The 20412-nt window shown below is 32.5% G+C and overlaps 3 protein-coding genes across 9 annotated transcripts; 2 read left to right on the top strand and 1 right to left on the bottom strand.

The window, feature by feature from the left end:
- Positions 1-34: 34 nt before the first annotated feature.
- Positions 35-3059, top strand: LOC140673704 (IST1 homolog). Of its 5 annotated transcripts, none has more exons than XM_072906809.1 (6): positions 35-125; positions 524-819; positions 1471-1912; positions 2064-2204; positions 2324-2377; positions 2583-3059. In XM_072906809.1, the coding sequence occupies exons 2-6, from the start codon at positions 551-553 to the stop codon at positions 2760-2762; spliced, it is 1086 nt and encodes a 361-aa protein (XP_072762910.1). In that variant the 5' UTR covers positions 35-125; positions 524-550; the 3' UTR covers positions 2763-3059. The 5 variants fall into 5 exon arrangements, with proteins under 5 accessions (XP_072762910.1, XP_072762912.1, XP_072762911.1 ...); XM_072906811.1 differs by having other exon boundaries at positions 48-125; positions 521-819; XM_072906810.1 differs by having other exon boundaries at positions 58-144; positions 521-819.
- Positions 3060-3064: 5 nt separating this feature from the next.
- LOC140673705 (uncharacterized) lies at positions 3065-18306 on the bottom strand. 3 transcript variants are annotated; one of them, XM_072906814.1, is made up of 7 exons: positions 17173-18306; positions 16667-16877; positions 5567-5805; positions 3900-4119; positions 3771-3806; positions 3488-3682; positions 3065-3213 (listed from the first exon to the last, which is right to left on the bottom strand). In XM_072906814.1, the coding sequence occupies exons 2-7, from the start codon at positions 16763-16765 to the stop codon at positions 3187-3189; spliced, it is 816 nt and encodes a 271-aa protein (XP_072762915.1). In that variant the 5' UTR covers positions 16766-16877; positions 17173-18306; the 3' UTR covers positions 3065-3186. The 3 variants fall into 3 exon arrangements, with proteins under 3 accessions (XP_072762915.1, XP_072762916.1, XP_072762917.1); XM_072906815.1 differs by having other exon boundaries at positions 16667-17415; positions 17607-18306; XM_072906816.1 differs by lacking the exons at positions 16667-16877; positions 17173-18306 and adding an exon at positions 7324-7455 and having other exon boundaries at positions 3069-3213.
- On the top strand, positions 7051-18419 carry LOC140673707 (uncharacterized). The gene is made up of 3 exons (XM_072906817.1): positions 7051-7839; positions 11140-11360; positions 18248-18419. Exons 1-3 carry the CDS (start codon positions 7792-7794, stop codon positions 18417-18419), a joined length of 441 nt encoding a protein of 146 aa, XP_072762918.1. The 5' UTR covers positions 7051-7791.
- The last annotated feature ends 1993 nt before the right edge of the window (positions 18420-20412 follow it).

The following is a 20412-nucleotide window of genomic DNA, read 5'->3' as shown; positions in this document are numbered from 1 at the left end:
CCACTCCAAAAGGAATAAATTTTCGAACGCAACTATAGTAATATCTAGTAATCCGAGATCGAGATTTGTCATTATTTGTCATCTCGTCATTTAGCTAATAAACGAAGAGGTTACACTGTCAAAGGGTCTGTTATCAGTTCACTGGTTGTTATCGCACATATATCAAGATATATTAGATTAATCTTAGTTATATATGTACTTTTAACATTTAGAATAAAATAAGTATAAATAAAAACATTTCTTTGTGACTTAAAAAAATATAGATAGAGTAGCAGGCACAAACGACATAAGAAAATTATACCTAAATAATGATATAATTATGTAACTTTTTTCTATATAATGATGTAATTAATACCTATAATTTTATATCCATAAATTAATTTATATTTTGTATCGATAATTTTTAGATTACATTTTTTTATATCTATAAATTTATCTGTATATTTTATATCTATGTTTTATATTTGTTTTTTATCTATAATGAGATATAGTTAATATCTATAATGATACAATTTGGTAGCAGGTGCAATTGAGACGAGACGTGTCCAAGATGTTCTCAAGTGGACCAAACTATACCAAGTTAAAGACACATTTACGTCTGGCGATTAATCGGCTAAAATTACTGGAGAAGAAAAAGACCGAGCTGGCACAGAAAGCACGTCGCGAGATAGCCGATTACATTGCTGCTGGCAAAACAGAGCGTGCTAAAATTCGAGTGGAGCACATTATTCGTGAGGATTACATGGTGGAGGCAATGGAACTGCTTGAGATGTATTGCGATTTGCTGCTTGCACGTTTTGGTCTTATTCAGCAGATGAAGTGAGTTTCAGCCAGGTTTAGCAGGTCAAATTATTGCATAATCTTGTAATATGACATTATATGTATATATATTATATATATAAAATTGTTTAATTACAATTACTACATATACAATACATGTAGAATAATGATTAACTATTCTAACAATATTAACTATTATTAAATAATTAACTGTAATTAAACAATTTTAATTGAAATTATACATTTAAGATTATTTTTTATTAAAATATTGTACATACATATACGTAAATTATTCTGCAAGAGTAATGTATAAAAGTATATAATAATATAATAATATGAATATAATAATATATTAAAATAAAATAGTGAAATTTATTAGAAAAAAAAATTGAAGTGAAAATTGCTTGATTTTTAAAATCTATCTGCATTATTTTTTTCATAAGGTATTGTTTGAAATTTCGAAGTTTCCTTTTTTTCATTTTATTTTTTTTTTTTTTTAAGAAAGTTTTCGGAATTATACACAAAGGATTCTTTATAATAAAACATTTTTTTTTTTGTTACCTGTGTGTGAATGATATATTTTTATCCAGTGATTCTTAAGATATCAATATGTAACATTTTATTTGAGGTTCATACTGTACATATATAATTTATGAATACAATTTTAATTTATTATTTTATTATTTTCAGAAATCTCGACGAAGGTCTGGCAGAAGCAATATCCACTATTCTTTGGGCAGCACCTCGTATTCAAACAGACGTGCAGGAAATCAAAGTGATAGCAGACATTTTGACATCTAAGTATGGAAGACAATATACAGAAGCATGTCGAGAAGAGGCAATTCAAACAATATCAGAAAAATTGAAACATAAGATGAGCGTGCAGTCTCCTTCGAAATTGCTCGTGGAAAAATATTTGATAGAGATAGCCAAAAATTACAATGTGGATTATGAGCCGGATCCACAAGTAATGGCAGAAGCCCAGGACGCAATGTTAATCGACATAGGAGCCAATGGAGGAGAATTGAGGAACAATCTAGATACTGCTAGCGGAGGAATACCCCATCCACCTGGCTTTATAGGTTTCCCACAAGCGCCTTTATTGCCCGATCCTGGATCCCACTCGAATATGGTAATTTAAACAATTTTTCATTTTTTATAAAATCATTAATGTATTATCTAATTTTTATAAATAACCAAATTTGACACAATTTATAAAGGAATAATCTTTTATCTATTTTTTGTCACTATATTGTTTCGTATTATATATCATAATATTCTAGGATTCAGAAAAAGGCGCTTCATCTATAGGATTCGTATCTCCAACGTCTCCACTTTCGATTGAGAAGGATCAGAATACTCCTTTCAATCCTGCTTCATTTTCATATAACATACCTTTGGATAATGCTAACTCGAATAAACACGTGAGTAATTTGTCTTTATTATTAACAATTTTATAAATAATATTATTTATTACTAATAAGTTAATAATTTGATAATGAAATAATTTATCCATAATAATATGTATAAAATTATTAATTAGGAGGATCTGCCACCACCATACCAATCTGATTTTCCACCTGATTTAAACAAACAGGTAAAATTATAAGTTTTTAAAAATTTTATTGTAAATTATCAAAATTATTAAAATAAAGATAATATTTATTCAAACAATTTATTATTTAATCAATCATTTATTAAATATATGTTTAAAATATACATTTATTTAAAAAAAATAATTTATTGTAATCTCATAAAATTCCATCCTTCCATAAATAATCTGTGTACATTTCTTTTTTTAGTCGGATGAAAAACCGAAACCTCAACCAAGATCTAAAATGCCAATAAACAACTATGAACTCCCGGATTTGCCCGCAGTACCAACAGAGAATAATGATTCGTCTGCAAATCCGCCTGAGAATGATGATATTGATTTCGATGACTTGATGAAACGATTTGAAGATTTAAAGAAAAGGAAGTAACGCTCATTGTATATAAAAATAATATCCGGAAAATTTTCTTATTTTAATATAATGATAATGATGTTTTAGTAGTGCCTTTTATAAAAAAAGGTCTATTATATATAAGGTAATCTATACATGCTTTTATGAGAGAAATGAAAACAACTAATACAGTTATCTACATGAGAATCTAGTATATACAGTATATGTACATGTTATAATATTGGTAATATTAAGAGAGAATATATTAATAATATATTAATTTATTATGTATATATTTTGTACAATCATATGTTCTATAATGCTTCTTATAATAATTGTATGTAGTATTTTTTCAAATTATATTTTTATGAGACTAATCAATTTCTTCTACTACCTCTTTTCTTGTTTTTTTTTTCTTTTTTTAGAGCTTATTAATTAATTGACCATTAAAATATCTGTACAGTTAATAATTATGCCAATCCTCACATCTCTGAAAAAAACGAACAATTTTATTAATTTAAATGTTAATTTTAAAGAATAGAATTTTTTTGCATCATTGAAGTCTGTTCTTATGCAATTTTAAAAAGTCAAATTTTTACTTTTATTATAAACTTACATGTATAATTATATATATATTTTTTTTTCTTTAATTTATACATATAATTTATATATATTTTTAAAATTTATTTTGAGATCCTTAATTTTTTATTACGAGCACTTATAAAGTTTAAATAAGTCTATATTAATTAATTATACAGACATACTTTCTTTCCCTTTTCATTCAGGCAAGTTAGAAGATTTTGTGAATAGTAACACTTGTCTTGCCTCATGTCTAAATCCAAATAATCAAAACACTCTATAATGCCTTCGACTATAAAATCCTGCAACTCCAAATTATGTAAATTATGTGTCATAAGCTGAATAATCAAGTCCTGCTTAGGGAAGCCCTTTTGATCCACCTATTTAAAAAAAATTAAGATTGAAAAACAAGTTACCAACTGCTAGCTGTATTGTTGGTATTTTGTAACATTTTATATATATACTTACTATATTTAATTCGTTAAAGAAGCACTGGATAAGACACTACGCACAATATATAATTCGTATAATTAATATAAATTATATAATAATTTTTAAAGGACAAAAGATAATTATATATTAATATGCATATCTTACCGCTTCTTGTTCCTTGTTATTTTTAGAATTGGTGTTAAACATTTGATCATAACTTGATCTGACATCGGAGTAATCGAAGTCGTGATTGTTGCTACCAGAGAGAGACTTCTCTCTGTTGCTACTATGATCAGGATGATAACGTGCATTTTTCCTGTTTCCGTTTGTATAATTGAAAGAATGGTGTTGATTGTTACCATTTCTCTGATCGTTCCACCGATTTCTTAATATTAATTAACATCAATTAATATATTATATATTAATGATGTTAAATATTGACATTATAATTATATTTAATAAGATATTTTTTCATCCATTTCCGGCTATATAATCTCTGCGTTCGAATTTCACTGCCAGTAAATTGCCAGTACTAAAAATCTATAGTTTACGTTACATACACTATACATTTCTTAGTACTGGTAGTTACTGGCAGTGAAATTCGAACGCAGAGAATGACGTCATAAAATTGCTAAGGCCCTAAGGACGGTCGCTAAGCGCACGCGACGTAAATAGGCGCCATTGCCTCGCGGTTACCAGGGGCATAGACGAGAAGCGTTGATAAGAATAATAGATTAGCGGTTATTATTAAGCGACCGGCCTAGCGGTAGGCCGTCCTTCTGGCCATCTTTTTTGCAGCCGGCTGATACTCGCGCCGGATTTGCCGATTTTTGTAAATTAATTTTTCAATAATTATTCTGAAAATCGCAAAATAGTATAGGACTTTACTATTCGGTTTGACTTGCTCTATCTGCCCATGAAAGGTTGGGCGATTATTATCGGACACCCTGTATACCCAGGTAGCAAGCACATGTCATTTTGACGTCGAAAACTGATCATTTCTGGTTCAATGACGTCACGTGACCAAATAATGTCTAATTTAAAACATCTTTTTTGTGACGTCTTAATGATGTTGTAAAAAAACGTCATAATATCGTGATTCTTAAGTCATTATTATAAATCGTCTATGTATTACTGTTTTTTAACTAAAAACTTATTTAATTTTTTATAATATCTTAAATTATTCGAACAATTTTGTGTATAATTTTGATATTCACAATTCTCTATATCTCAGAGCCCTAACATGAATTTCCTCTATAACCTGGGACTTGATCATGACATTTGATCATGAATCTTTTCCTCTAGCGTGAACTCGTGAAAAGTAAAAAATTTCATTAACGAATTCAATATTTGTGAATACATTTTTCACTTTTCACGAGTTCACGCTAGAGGAAAAGATTCATGATCAAATATGTCATTAAAACGTCACTAATAGGCCTAAAATAGTCATAAAGTCACGTCTTTTTAACGTCTTGAAATGTCGTAATCGGTCTGTGACATTAGTTCGTCATTTTTCAGTCATTTTTACGTTATTACATCACGTCATATTTGGTTCGAACTGATCATATTTTGACGTCAAAATGTCGTGTGCTTGCTATCTGATAAAACTTTATTTATAATTGGAAAAATCAACGATAACATTACATATCTCGTTAATATTAGTGACTGCATGATGTCATTATATCATCCGAAACAAAATGTAGAGCGACATATGAAAAGATCCTAATGATAATTTATTTTTATTATTAGTTATTTATTAGTAATTATTGTTATTGTTGATCATCTAATCATATATTAAAATTATATATTTAGTTAAAGTCTTTTTACATTACCGATTGTTATTTGAATCCTCCCAAGATTGCGTGTTGTAGAATTTATTTCCACCAATCAAGAAGAATTTTGTGTCAATATTAGCACCCAAAGAGTCATCATTCTCATCATCATCATTGTTGTCTTCACCATTCAGTGAGGAGTCATGGCTATAATTATTATCACTCGATCGTTTCTTGCAAACTTGCAGGATCTTTCGGAATTGATTTGTCTGTTGGACACCTGTTTTGCATTTTAACGACTGCAGGCATAGGAAAATTTATTGTGAGTTTAACAATTAAAGTAATTATATATATAGTTGAAAAAAAATAATTTTTTCAAATGCAAAAACCATCCAATAATTTCTTTTATAGTTTTTTAGCTGCTAAATAGGATTTCGATTTTTTTCCAAATTGTGTGTGCTGCTTATTCATATGTCACAATTTTAAAAAATTTGCAGTTAATAATATTGCTAAAAACTATTGTTATATATTTTGTTATATAAAAGCTGGGTGTATACATTTAAAATAGCGGAATTAATATCCCAGACAGCACAAAATATTTATAGAATATTTATAACTATTTAAATATTTTATAAACATTTATCAAAGTATTTTATAAATATTTTTAAGATTTTAGATTGAATAGATCATAAATATTTACGATAAATATTTTTGCAAATATTTGAGAAATATCTACAAAATATAATAACTATAAATATTTATTTTTCACTTTTCATAAATATATTATATAAAATATTTCATCTATATCTTAAAAATATGTCGAATAAAGATTTTTATAAAATATGCATAAAATATTTATCTAATATTTCAAAATAATATATTATCATAAATATTTATAAATATTTATCATAAATATTGTGTGCTGTCTGGGGTGTGTATGCTAAAATTAAAAAATGGATTCTTGGAAAAAAAGAAAAAAAAATATATATATATTTTTTAATTTTAGCTTACACACCCCATATATGTATATATATATTTTTTTTTCTTTTTTTCCAAGAATCCATTTTTTAATTTTAGCATACACACCCCAGACAGCACACAATATTTATGATAAATATTTATAAATATTTATGATAATATATTATTTTGAAATATTAGATAAATATTTTATGCATATTTTATAAAAATCTTTATTCGACATATTTTTAAGATATAGATGAAATATTTTATATAATATATTTATGAAAAGTGAAAAATAAATATTTATAGTTATTATATTTTGTAAATATTTCTCAAATATTTGCAAAAATATTTATCGTAAATATTTATGATCTATTCAATCTAAAATCTTAAAAATATTTATAAAATACTTTGATAAATGTTTATAAAATATTTAAATAGTTATAAATATTTTGTGCTGTCTGGGATATTAATTCCGCTATTTTAAATTTATGAATTCTGAGATGGAATTATTTAACAATGTAAAAAATTGTTAATATTAAATAAATAATTGAAAGATTTGATAGATTTTTAGTGGTCTAATTCGCAAATTTTCGCACTAAATTCTATATTTAATCATAAATATTTTATTAGTCATAACTGATACATTGTTTTTGAGAGTTGAAAATTGTCCGAACAGTATACTTTAATTTTGATTGTAATAAACTTATCCAACGCATTATACTTTAGCTATAATATATATAATAAAATGCGTAAAAATATTCTCTCTTTTGTAACATTAATTACAAATTTTTCAAAATATTTTATGTTGCAGTATAGATTTGATATTGCGATATCTCTTTCGTGCAATCACTTACGATCGTTGATTTTACCAGAAACAAGCAACACAGTGCAATAAAAATCACTTTGATCATTTCGTAGTAGATTCTATTCTTCTAAATAAAACTCTTTCTTTTTTAACTACAAATGCTTATATGGTACCACTACAAATGCTTATATAGTATCACTACAAATGCTTACACATCATCAGTAAGATAAGTTGACAGATGAACAATTGTAGCAAAACAAAAAAATATTGTTCCATGCCTCCGGACGGAGATCCGCTTGACTGCTCTTTTTATGCAATTTTTTTAATTATACTGATCGGATTTCCGTGATCATTGTTACGAATAAGTTCCTTCGTGAAAGAAAACTCTATTGAACTGATAAAAAAAAGAAAAAAAGAAAAATAGAATTCAATCATGGGGAAAGTGAGAGACTATCACACGAGATTGAACGCGTTCGAGCGATCAGTTCTCTAGGGATTGTCCGCCGAATACGATATAATGTACATCAAATGCTTCATAAGTATATTTTTTGTACCTTTTATTGCTGTAAGTATATTTTTTAAAAATATATTTTTGAAAAAGATAGTGCGCATTTTTCTCTTTGTAAAAATCTAGGATCTAAACATATATGATCCGATCTTGTTTCCGAATTATAGAGAATCCTGTATTTGTTTATTTTTACAAGAGGTGTTTAAGATAATCATTTTGCATCTGAATATGGCTATACATGTTTTAACATTAATCTCTTTATTTTCTTAAATCCTTACAGGTGGTTCTCAGATATTTATCGGAAAACTTATTCAATTCTCTGACAAAGTATTTCAATATTATCAATGGGCATTTTGTAGATGATAGGTAAAATAAATTAATACGTTGAAACTTTTTTACATAAGTGTTCAGATGCAAGGTGATCATTTAGAACAACATTTATGAAGGTAAGCAAATACAGTTCTCTCAAAAACTTGCTATATATGCTTGGGAGAGCAAAATTAAATCGAATATATGTTAATATTTGATTCGTTTTAAGTGCCTTACTCTGTATCTACAGGGTGAGTCAGTTAAAGTGTTACAAATTTTATATCTCAGAAACAAAGTATTTATATTTAGAGAAAAAAATTTTGTAACTAAAAAGAATATGTAAGTGCTCGTGGCAAATTTATATTTTTTCTTCAGGACAACTATGTATTTTCTTTATACTAATTGTCTCGTCATTATTCTGTGCATAAATGTATTTAGATAAGATTACCGAAAGCTGGAATATTTTACAAGATATTTTGTATTTTATTTCAAAGTACTGTAACTTTTGAACTTCTCATGACAAAAATAAGTGTTTAATAAAAAAATATTTTATTACTAGTATTTTAAAAAGCTCTCGAGCTAATTGTAAGTTACAAGAATATGCAATGCAAGAAGTTCCATTAAAAAAAGTTAAAGTGTCCTTTATGTAACCTTCAAACGATTATTCAAAATCAAATCAATGATATCATGTTATGTTCTCCTCGAAGTCACAAAACTTTTGTATGAAACATTTTTTTCTAAATTGTTTTGTTTTTTATATAAGTTTGTAACACTTTAATTGACTCACCCTGTATATACACATATACATACACGTGTGTGTGCACACAAATGATCAAGCAAAACAATGGATCATAAAGAAGTGAAAGCGATGAAATTATGCTGCGTAGTAGATCTCGTTGTGAATCCACTTTCTTAGAAAAGACATATTGAACTGATATTCGAAATATATACAGGGTGTCCCATTTTAATTCCTTCAGTAAAATATCTCAAAAAAATATGGAAAATTCGAAAAAATGTTTTAGACAAAAGTTGTATGGTTTCTAGGGGGACATAAGATGGCCATTAGTTTAACCTTGAAGAGTCACATGAAGGTCACGTGAAGGTCATTTTTAATTTCTTAAATGGAACACCCTATATATTCATGCATATTCTTGTAGCTTATCTTGAGAGCTTTCCAAAACACTATATGATAAAATGTTTTTTCATTAAACACTTTTCGAGTTGTAAGCAAGGCTTCAAAGCAATATTTTGACATAAAATATAAAATATCTCGTAAAATATTCATTTTTCGATTATCTTACCCTAATACTTTTATGCACAGAATAACGAGACAAATCAATCGGTATAATTAAAACACATAATTATGTTAAAGTAAAAATAGTAACTGCTAGTTGCAAATTCAGATTTTTTTTCTTAAAGATAACTATGGGTTTTCTTTACACCAATTGATTCGTCTCATTATTTTGTGCATAAAAGTATTAGGGTAAGATAATCGAGAAATAAATATTTTACGAGATATCTTGTATTTTATGTCAAAATATTGCAACTTTGAAGCCTTATAACTCGAAAAGTGTTTAATGAAAAAACATTTTATCATAGTGTTTTGGAAAGCTCTCGAAATCAGCTACAAGAATATGTAATGAAAAATAGTAGGTTCCATTTAAGAAATTAAAGATGACCTTCACTTGACTTTCAAATGACTCTTCAAGGTCAAACCAATGGTACCATCTTATGGCCTCCTCAAAACCATACAATATATGTCTGAACCATTTTTCTTTCCCGGGCTTGGTTTTGGAGATATTCGACTGGAGGAATTAAAATGGGACACCCTGTATATATACCAAGGTGATCCATTTTAATAATCTATCGCCCTTTTTATCTTTACAGAATAAGATCGAATAAAAAATATACTAAAATATATCTATATATACATATATATATATATACATATACATATATATGTACATATATAATTATTTTATTATTAATTATACGTGTATATATTCTGCAATAAAATCGTGTGAAATTAAAATATAAAAATATCCAAGGTGTATACTCAAATTCTGTAAAAAGATTCCCTAAGAATTCCAGGATCTTCCAGGTATTTTTGTTGAAAATTCCAACTAAAATTAAAATATTTTTAGATGTAATTTTAAAATAAGCTTATTTATTTTAGCGTATCATTTTTTGACGTAAACAAAAAACATATATTTTAAACAATTTTATATAGACATAAACAAAAAATATATATTTTAAGCAGATTTTAAACTTAAAATATTTTAAATTTTCAAAAAAATTTTAAAATAAGTACTTCTTTCACATTTTTTAAAATTCCTTGAATCCTAACGAAATTCCATGAGAATTCCAGATTTTCCAGGTTTTTTCCCGGGAGTATACACCCTGAATATCTCGTATATATATCATATACATTAATATATATATATATATATATATATATATATATATATATATATATCAATTCAAATGCATAAAAAAGATAAGGATTCTGAGTAAAAATGTGCATTTTTGTAATTTTTAATACTTTTTAATTGAATAAAACACTGGCGTCATCTTGTAGATGTGCGTGTTCTTTTATGTTGTTCATTTTTGGAATGGGAAGTGAGTCCACTTTCATACTTTCAATATAATAATATAGTTGGACCTAAACTTAATGTTTAGCATAAAAAAAGTCAGAAGAATTTATAAAGATGCACGGTGTCTTTTGTGTAATAATAGTAAAAGTCCACACAATAGCATTACTACGTTTTTTTTTTTTGATTGAACAGCATTATTCTCTAAAAAAAATTATAAAAATTATATTTATTTGTTTTATAAATAATATAGTTATCAGCAACAAAAAATAATATTTTACCATCTAATAGAATATATACTAATTTTAATATTTTCTTTTTAAATCTCTGTAAGAGTGTAGTGATCTTTATAAGACATTTGTAAAGCAAAAAAAAAAATAGGAGATGTGTTTTTATAAAGTAATATTAATATATTCTTGTATTAAAGAAAAACATTTTTATATTTTTTATTGTACAGCTATTTCTGAAATTTTCTTCGCTCGCAATTATGTTGCCAGTAAATGATAATAATATAAATGAAGAAGTCGCATCACCATACGCAAGCCACAGTTCAACAATTTATCATGCGATATCTAAAAGAGCAACGGAACAATTGTCAGATGAAGGTCGAATAGACTTTCAAATAAGAAATCATCGGGGATTAGGAACGTATATATTCGGTTTCGATACAGGAAGCGGGTAAATATATATATATATATATATGTATATATACAGGGTGTCCGGTAATAATCGCCTCACCACTCATATACAGGTAGAGCAGGTCAAACTGAATAGAAAAATCCTCTACCATTTTCCGATTTTTGAAATAATTATCGAGAAATTAATTAAAAAAGATTGACAAATCCACACGAGTAAAGCGCGTGCGGTGAGAAGGCCGTCCTACCGCTACGCGGTTACTAGGCTCGCTACTCATACGCATCCATTTCTAGTCGTAGACCGCTCCTCCTATCATTCTACTTCTTCTTCTTCTTATTTGATTGGCAATGATTCAGATTGAATCATTCTGCCAGAGAGCTTTTGTTTTCTTGAAGTGGTCGGCCAATGATGAGTAGGTCAATATAAGGCTGCGAGGGACAGTCAAAAATCACAATACAATATCACAAACTTTGAGGAAGGATAAGATGGGATTCAGGGTTTTAAAAGAGGGGTTTTTTAGGATAGAAACAACACTATAAGGGGGAGACAGGGAGATAGAATCGCACAAGGAAGATATTAGAGAAGCGCGTTGCATCCGGTATAGTGGGCAGTACCATAGTACGTGATCGATATCCTGATCCGGATATCCGCATCCGCACGATGGAGACGGGATCATCCCGAAGCAATAGAGACTAGAGTTAAGATTGTAATAGCCAGAACGCAATCGGTTGGTCAAGATCACCGCCGATCTCCCAAGGCCCCCGCCCGAGAATCACGGTTTAAGTGGTGTGAGCGGAAAATTCCGGAAATAATAGAATCCCGTGGAACGAGACCGCTCGATCAAACAGTTTGTGGAGGTTTTAAGGTTTTCTCTGAGAGACAGATACAAATCCGAGTAAGGAGGTTTAATGTCTAGTAGGCGACCCTCAATTATCGCTCTCTTGGCCAAGCGATCTGCCGTCTCGTTCCCCGAGATTCCAACGTTCAATGTCCTGAAGAAAGGCAGATCTCAATTTGTTCTTCAGGATCAGAACAAGAAAACTAATGTCACGGTAAGTCTTTCTAGAGGAGACCTTGTTGATGACGCTCAATGAGTCCGAAAATATTACCGCCCTTTTGATATCGTTCGAGAGGATAAAGTCCACCGCTTCCGTTATTGCCATGCATTCGGTTGAGAAGATGGAAAACCTCCCACTAGCCTTAAACATCTGGCTAACATTCAAAGATGGAGAATAAAAGGCTAAACCTACAAAATTAGAGTTCTCCTCCTCCGAGGCGTCAGTATAAAATGTTATATCAGAGTCAAATCGGGAAAAAATAATACGGAACTCCACCGAAGGCGAGGAGGAGCCGGTAATCCTCTCCACCTCCCATGCGGGAGTAACTTGTGTCTGTGGAAATAAAGACAATGTGTCGTGAGTAAATAAAAAAACAGGATTATTAGTGAATCTGGCAATTGAGTCTCCGTAATGGTTAACAGAAATGAAAGCTCTATATAGAAGGAATCTTTCATAGAGACAAGAACGATTATTAGCCAAAGATTCGGCCCTCAAGTCCCGAAGCCCCTCGATCAACGGACTGGAAACAAAAGTCAAAGATCTGAGGATCAGTCTAGAGGATAAGTAGATCAACCTAAGTTTCAGAGGACAAATACCTGTTTCAGCGTATAGAATGTTGATGGGAGTGCTGCGTCTCATCCCGATACAACATCTAAGAGCTCTACGCTGAGCCACCTCCAGACTCCCCATCAACTCCCTATTGTGGAACGGAAGAAACACCCATACTCGATGGAACCTCGCAGAAGAGACTTATACAGCATGAGGAGAGACTCGGGATCCGCCCCCCACCAAACACCGCAAAGGGACCTAAGTAAATTAGTAAATTTATTACATTTACGTATCAGAAGAGCCACATGCGCGTGACCATTCATTTTCCGATCCAGTTGGACCCCCAGAAATCTGTGTGAAGACACCGGCCTAAGGGTGATTTCCTGAAGAGTGGTAAGGGAGGGGAAATCCAGTCTCTTCTGTGAGAATAACACGAAGGCCGATTTGGAGGGGGAAACCTCCAGGCCTTTTGAAAGAAGGAAATGTGAGAGTCCGTCAGCTGACCTCTCGAGAGTCTGGATGGAACTCCGCAGTCTCGAAATGCGGGCATAAGGGACAATATCGTCCGCAAATTGTAGGATTCGACAGGGGTCCGTCAAACTACGGTTGCACTCTGAAACATAAATGTTAAATAAAAGAGGGCTAAGAATAGATCCCTGAGGGACGCCTCTGAGCGAGACGTAAGGTTGAGAGATGTCCCCATTGATCACAAATCTCAAAATCCTGCGGCTGGTCAGACAATAGACGAACCAACAGACTTTCGGCGGAAGTCCAAGGCGGACAAGGTCTAAAATAAGGATGTCAGGAACCACATTGTCGAATGCACCCTGGACATCCATAAAAAGGCACGCTGTGTCCTGAGTCGAAACACAGCCGGCATAGATCTCCGCAGTGAGAATTCCCAAGTTGTCCTGACACGATCTTCCCTTCCTGAAACCAAATTGGGAGTTAGGCAGAAGGTTAGAGGATTCCACCCACCACTCCAGGCGAGAAAGGATAAGTTTTTCGAATGTTTTGAGGAGGCAAGAGGTAAGGGAAATGGGGCGGAACCTGTCTGGGGGGCCCTTAGGAATGAGGAAAACGAGAGAAAGGGACCAAGAGTCGGGAAAGATACCGGATTTAAAAATAAGATTGTAGATTTCAAGGAGGATGAGGTATTCATCAGACAAGAAAGCTATGATTCTGTAATCTATTTGGTCTAATCCAGGAGAGGAACGGAGTTTACTTGTAGTGATAGCCACCTTGAGCTCGTCCAGAGAGAATGGTGATGAGAAAAGGTTGCATTTAGATGAGGGGGAGGCATAAGGAGTTAATGGCAGAAACGACACCAGGTGAAGGGGAGAAATTGGAAGAAGAAAGAAGAGAAGACACCCCCAAATGCCTATTTTTGAAACGTTTGATGATATTCCAAATGCGGGAAACGGGTGTGCGGGGGGAGATTTCCTGGCAGAAATCTCTCCAACCCTTTCTTTTCTCAAACTTCAAAATACACCTTGTTAGTGCCTCCTGCTTTTTGAAATTAAGGAAATTGGCATAGGAGAGAGTTTTCTTGTAGGAGGCAAGAAGGTTGCGGCGGAGATCAATCGCCTCTTGACAAGTGTCGTTCCACCAAGGAGCCGGGTTAAAAGGAATTTTTTTGAATGTTTATGGTGTTGGGATGGAGGGGGAGGGAAAAGAGAGTAAAGAGAGAAAAGAGAGGAGGGAGAATGAGAAGGATTAAGGGCAACGTTGGCAGAGGAAGGTTTTAGGATTCCGTAGGATTTGGAAGGAATAGAGGATTTGAGGTGAGAAGTAAAAAGGTTGTATTTTTTGATAGAGTCTGAGGAAGGAATTTCTGAGATGGATTTTTGGAAAGATACGATAGTGGAATCTAGATTGGTGGTAAATTGTTTTAATATCTTAGAAGAGAGTTTTAGTTTATGAGAAAAAAAGGTTCTTTTCTTAATTAAACAGTTAATTGAGGTGAGGATAGGAAAATGGTCGCTGAGATAGGTATCCGGTAAAACTGAGGAATGCGAAATAGTGAGGAGAGGCGGAGAAACAAATACAAGATCAATTACGGATTTAGACTGGTCTGGGCGAGTAAGAAAGGTAGCTTCCACATTATTAATACAGGTGTAGAGGGAATGAGACGCAGAGGAGAGGAGTTTTGGGCCCTCGCGGCAGGTTCGACCGCTACCCCAGTCCTCATGATGTGCGTTAAAATCGCCCAAAATGATAGAGTGGGAAGAAGAAGAACAGAAAGAAAAGAAGGAGAGGTACTCCTGCGAAGAGAGAGCACCAGGTGACGATAAAGAGAGGTGATGAGAAGGTTAAATGAAGAAAGGTAAATGGTGACGGATAGACTAGTGAGTTTGTCTTCAAAAATGATATTGCTATCAGAGAGAGTATATTTAAGTGAATTACGAAGTGCAAGGAGGAGACCCCCCAAACGACGAGTGAGCGAATCGCTTCTAAAAATGCAAAAGCCCGGGAGAGTCAGGTGAAAATCGGGACAGAGCCAGGTTTCAGAAAGAGCAAGCACGTCGCATTCCTGGGCCAACAGTCTGAGGATTCCACCTTGCCGAGCAATGAATGACAGTTCCATTGATTCTGAGTGAAGAAGGGAGATCACAGGACAGAGGCGGAGAAAAATCAGACACAGCCGCGGAGTTCGAAACAGACATGATTTATCGGGGTTGGGGAGAGGCCGCGGCAACGGCTGAGAAAGACTGGACAAAAAAACTCAGCAGTTGGGCCGACTCATCATAAATGCCTAACAGTTTCAAAAATGGAGCCAGTTTGTTCATCAGTGTATCCAGTATTTCCAATATTTGATTAAAAAGAGAATTAGGATTCCTCGGGAATCGAAACCCGGAGAAGAAAAGGGGGAAGGAGGTTGAGATTCAGAGATGAGCCCGGTTTGGTTATCCAGGAGGTTGGGGGATTTTCCGTTAGGGAAGACATAAAGGGAGGGGGGAGGGCGAGAAGGTTAGGAGAGGGGAGGAATTTGTGAATGGAAGCGAGGAAAGGAAAAGTTGTGTTTATTTTTGATTTGATGTTTGTCTTTAGTATTATTTTGAAAGTCGTATTTGTGTGCTGTATTTTGATTATCTATGTCGAAGTTGTTATTGTTATTGTCATAATGATCTTTTATAGAAGCCGCTTTATTATGTATTGGGAAAGAGGAAGCAGTGGCAGCAGGGACGGAAGAAGAGGGAAAAGAGAAAGAAGGAATGGAAGAAGAAGAGGGAAGGGAGGAGGTTGAGGATAAAACTTGAGAGTAGGATTTGGATGAGCGGGAAGTAGGAGAGGGAGGGGTGCAACAAGAGTTAGACATTATGGGAAAGGGAGCAGGGGGAACTAAAAGGTTTAGGGAGGGGAAATCTTAAGATTATAAAGAGAGTTGCTGGCGGGAGGGATGTTATTAAAATAAACATTCTTTGCCTCTAGGAGAGAAATATTGTTGATAGCAGCAATTTCCCTAATTTTTTTTGTTGAATATATATTTTACACTCTACACTGGAGACTTTATGGGAACCTTTGCAATTAATGCAAGACGGGGGGTCTGAATATTTCGGGCAAAAAGAGAGACCGTCTTTATGTACACTTTCCTCACAGAGGGGACAGCGAGGATGCCCCTTACAGTGGGCTTTTAAATGGCCATAGCGAAAACAAGAAAAGCAAAGGGAGTCCTATTTATAAAAGGTTGTATCGCATACCTTACTTTATATAAAAGAATATATTCAGGAAATTGTTGACCTTTAAAAGTGAGCAGTATGATTTTGGAAGATCTATCGGAAGAAGAAGAAGAAGATTCCACCTCGGGGGGGTTGTGAGGATTCCACTCGACTTGATCATTTGCTAAGTCTTTTGGCTTCCAGTACTCGAAAAGGGGAGTCTATGCCCCTCACGAGTTCCTCTTCCGGCACGTCAAAGGGGAACACCCTTGATTATGCCCCTCCTTGCGATCCTAAAGAATGGAACAAAGACTTTGTAATTTTTAACTTTTAGAATAGGATTCATCAAGCAGCTGTTTGCTGTCTTAGCGTTATTAAATCTTATTTGAATAGTAGAAAAACTAGATTTTTTAATTTCGACGATGTTATCTTTGTACAAAGGAGAGAGAATGCGGCCAATAGTTAGAGGATCAATTGTTTTAGAGTCTGTTGATTGAATAGAAATATCATAGGGACCTTGAGAGTTAAGGTCATAAGAAAGGTTATTTATATATTTGTTACTAAATGAGGAACGTGAATGTGACTCACCCGACTGAAGAATGTTAAGTCCGTGGTTAGTGGGAGTCTTTGCAAAGTCACTTACAGGTTGGGAAGGGGGGGGGAAGACCGGCAGAGCCCCTCACTCTCTTTCGTTTTTTTTTGGGATTCTTCGGCGCAGTCCGAGTCACAACTGGGAGTTCCGGGTGTTATACCTCGAGAAGAATCTGTCTTTGTTTCTCGTATTTAGGGAAGTGTCCAGCAATGCAGGAGGATTACGCTCCGTCGGCGAAACTATAACACAATCCATGTTATTGTCATTGTCATTAGGCGCAGGGGAAAGGGGAAGGATGGATGATGCAATGTAATCCAAAAGAGTTTCGTCAGGTATTCCTTTCGGACAGTCAATATCTTTTTGTTTTGAAGGATGGAGGTCATTGAGAGAGGAAATAGTTCCTCCCGGGTCATAGATAGACATGACTTACAAGAGGCAAGAAAATCTCAAACAGCACGAAGGATCCTCGGAGAAGGAAAGATAGCCAACCAAAAGAAAATGCCACGTGAATAAATGTCCGGCACGTGTTCTTCACGAATTGTAGATTTCAGCCCACTCAGGAGGCGAGAACAACGCGGCAACCAGGAAGGCGATGCTGCTCGGATCTTAGTTTGGTTGCACTTCAGGTAGAAAATCGAGTAATGTTTAGCAGAAAATATAGTCTTACGCGGAGCAACTCTCACAAAGCGTCTACACTGTTCGATGGCCGAAACTCGAATCCACCCTCCTATCATTCAATGAGCGCCTAGTAACCGCTTAACAGTAGGATGGGCCTTCTCGCCGCGCGCTTGTACTCGCTCAGATTTGTCAATCTTTATTAATTAATTTTTCGATAATTATTTCGAAAATCGAAAAATGGTAGAGGACTTTTCTACTTAGTTTGACCTGCTCTATCTGTATATAAGCGGTGAGGCGATTATTATCGGACACCCTGAATATATCATTAATATAGTTAATAATTACCGTACAATAAGGAATCAACAAATTATTGTTTGTGAATTAAATATTTCATATAAAAACTTTCGAAAAAACAATAACTAAAAAGATTGACATAATTCATTTTTATTGCAGAAAAAATCGGCAATTTAAAATGGAAGAGCGTCTTCAAGACGGAAGCGTCAAGGGCCGATATGGTTTTTATAATGCAGAGGGACAACTCAAAATTATCAATTACATCGCAGGTCCCATCGATGGTTATCAAGAACGTCATCACGAAACCATTACTTATAAACCTAAAATTTAATATATTTTAGTAATAATTCCATTAGATATTGATTTTGTTCTCTCTCTCTCTCTCTCTCTCTCTCTCTCTTTCTCTCTCTCTCTCTCTCTCTCTACATTCTCATATTGAATTATGAAATCGGAAGTAAATGATTTTTTCAAGATGATAATTTTTTTTGCAAAAGTTGAAATAAAATATTTTTTGTTTTTTTAAATTTCGCATTTAATCTTTTTCTGTAGTACTGATATATTTAAATGATTATAGATAACTGTTAAAAAATTCTAGTGTTTGGCAATTTAGCTACTAGACTATATAATCAGAAAAGGACATATTTCTTTATTTAAAACCTCTGTAGCAACTAATCAAGTTTTATATTATATAACTTTTCCTTTTTCATTTTGCTTCTTCTTAATCATCCGTTTTTACTATCAATAAGTTCACAGCAGTGAACTCTACCCTATACTGGAACGACTAGTTCTTTATTTAAAAATGTAAAGAGCGAGAGGGAAAAAACTGCTATTTTCCTCCTTGTTTAGCAAATTCTGATTGGCTAATGATTTTTCTATGATCTTTTCTACTCTCTAAACGATTTACAGTTCACATATAATTCTTTATTGCATATAATATTGTTACGTTGTTAATTTTGTCTTTCTTTTCTATTTTATAATTTTTTTAATATTATAACTTATTAGCTGGTTGTAGTAGAGGTTATTACTGAACATTTGAATAAACTAATGTTTTTTAATTCGCATGGTACAAGTTTGGAAGAGGGAAATGGCAGTTTTTTCCCTCTCGCTCTTCACATTTTCAAACAAAGGACTAGCCATTCTAGTGGGTAGGATAGAGTTCACTAGTTAACAGTTATCTGATTTTTCATCACAGTCCATGTATCATTTTTTTCAATGCTTCTACTTCATTTTCATTTTTTCCCTCATTTTTGATTTTTTGCTAGACAATACTTCATTGTATGTTTGCGGTTCGTTTCTAGTAATGACATAAAATTTCATTTCATAGTTTTTATACGCTAAAGGCCCCCTCTATTGACTTCTGTCTCTTAATTTATATCCTTGAGGTAGATCTTCAATTTCTTCACATGATGCATAATCATTATTTAAATTATCTTTCAATATTTGTTCGTAATTGTCCTATGCATTTTCTTTTTCTCAGCTTTTTGTACCTTTACTCCCTTTCTTGTTTATATTGTAGCTTCCTTTTCTTCTTTTGAAGTAATATAACATCACTAACTTTTTTCATTTTCTTGCTTCTTTCTTGTAAGAAAATTACATCATTCAAAATATCCACTGTTTTTTGCTTTATGGAAAATAAATTCTATTCTCTTTTACATGTTTTGCTATAACAACAAAGATTCTCTCTTTATTTTTGGTGTCTAATTTCAGTCCTCTTTCTTTTAGTATGTGTGCTGCTACTTTTGATCTAAATACACTCATGTCAAACATCTTAGAAATACATATTTAAAAAACAATACTTGAAAAAGGAGTGTATTTTCTGTATCTGGGCTTTGTTGGATCTTTACTCTTTATGAGACTCACGAAACCCCCAGTTCATTATGTCCATATGAAAACAGTTTCTAATAATTTTTTTTCTTAAATGGTTTGGATAGGACGAAAGAATACTGTAGAATAGCTAATTTGTTCATTGAATTTTATTTTATTGATTTTTTTCTATTGTAGAAACTAAAAACTTTATCAAAAAGAAATTTGTAATATTGAAAGATATGAAGCAATATATTATTACTGCAGGCAACATTGTATATAATACATTACTTTATATCTACATTAATGACAAGTATGTGTTGCAATCATGTAAGTGTCATTAATGCCATGATTTCAATATTGTATTTATGTTGAGAATTATCACTTTTTAAACAACACTCAAAGGAGAAACAAATAATTATAATATTATATATATAGTACTATAGTCTGTTGAAATTTATGCTCTGCAGAGACATATGTAGAAAAAGTTAGAATATAGAAAAAAATATAATTTTATTTAA

This window comes from Anoplolepis gracilipes, chromosome 15 (genome assembly GCF_047496725.1).
Source record: "Anoplolepis gracilipes chromosome 15, ASM4749672v1, whole genome shotgun sequence".
In the NCBI taxonomy this organism is placed as follows: Eukaryota; Metazoa; Arthropoda; class Insecta; order Hymenoptera; family Formicidae; genus Anoplolepis; species Anoplolepis gracilipes.
Note: the sequence above shows the minus strand (reverse complement) of the source record. Positions and strands in the feature narration are given on the sequence as shown.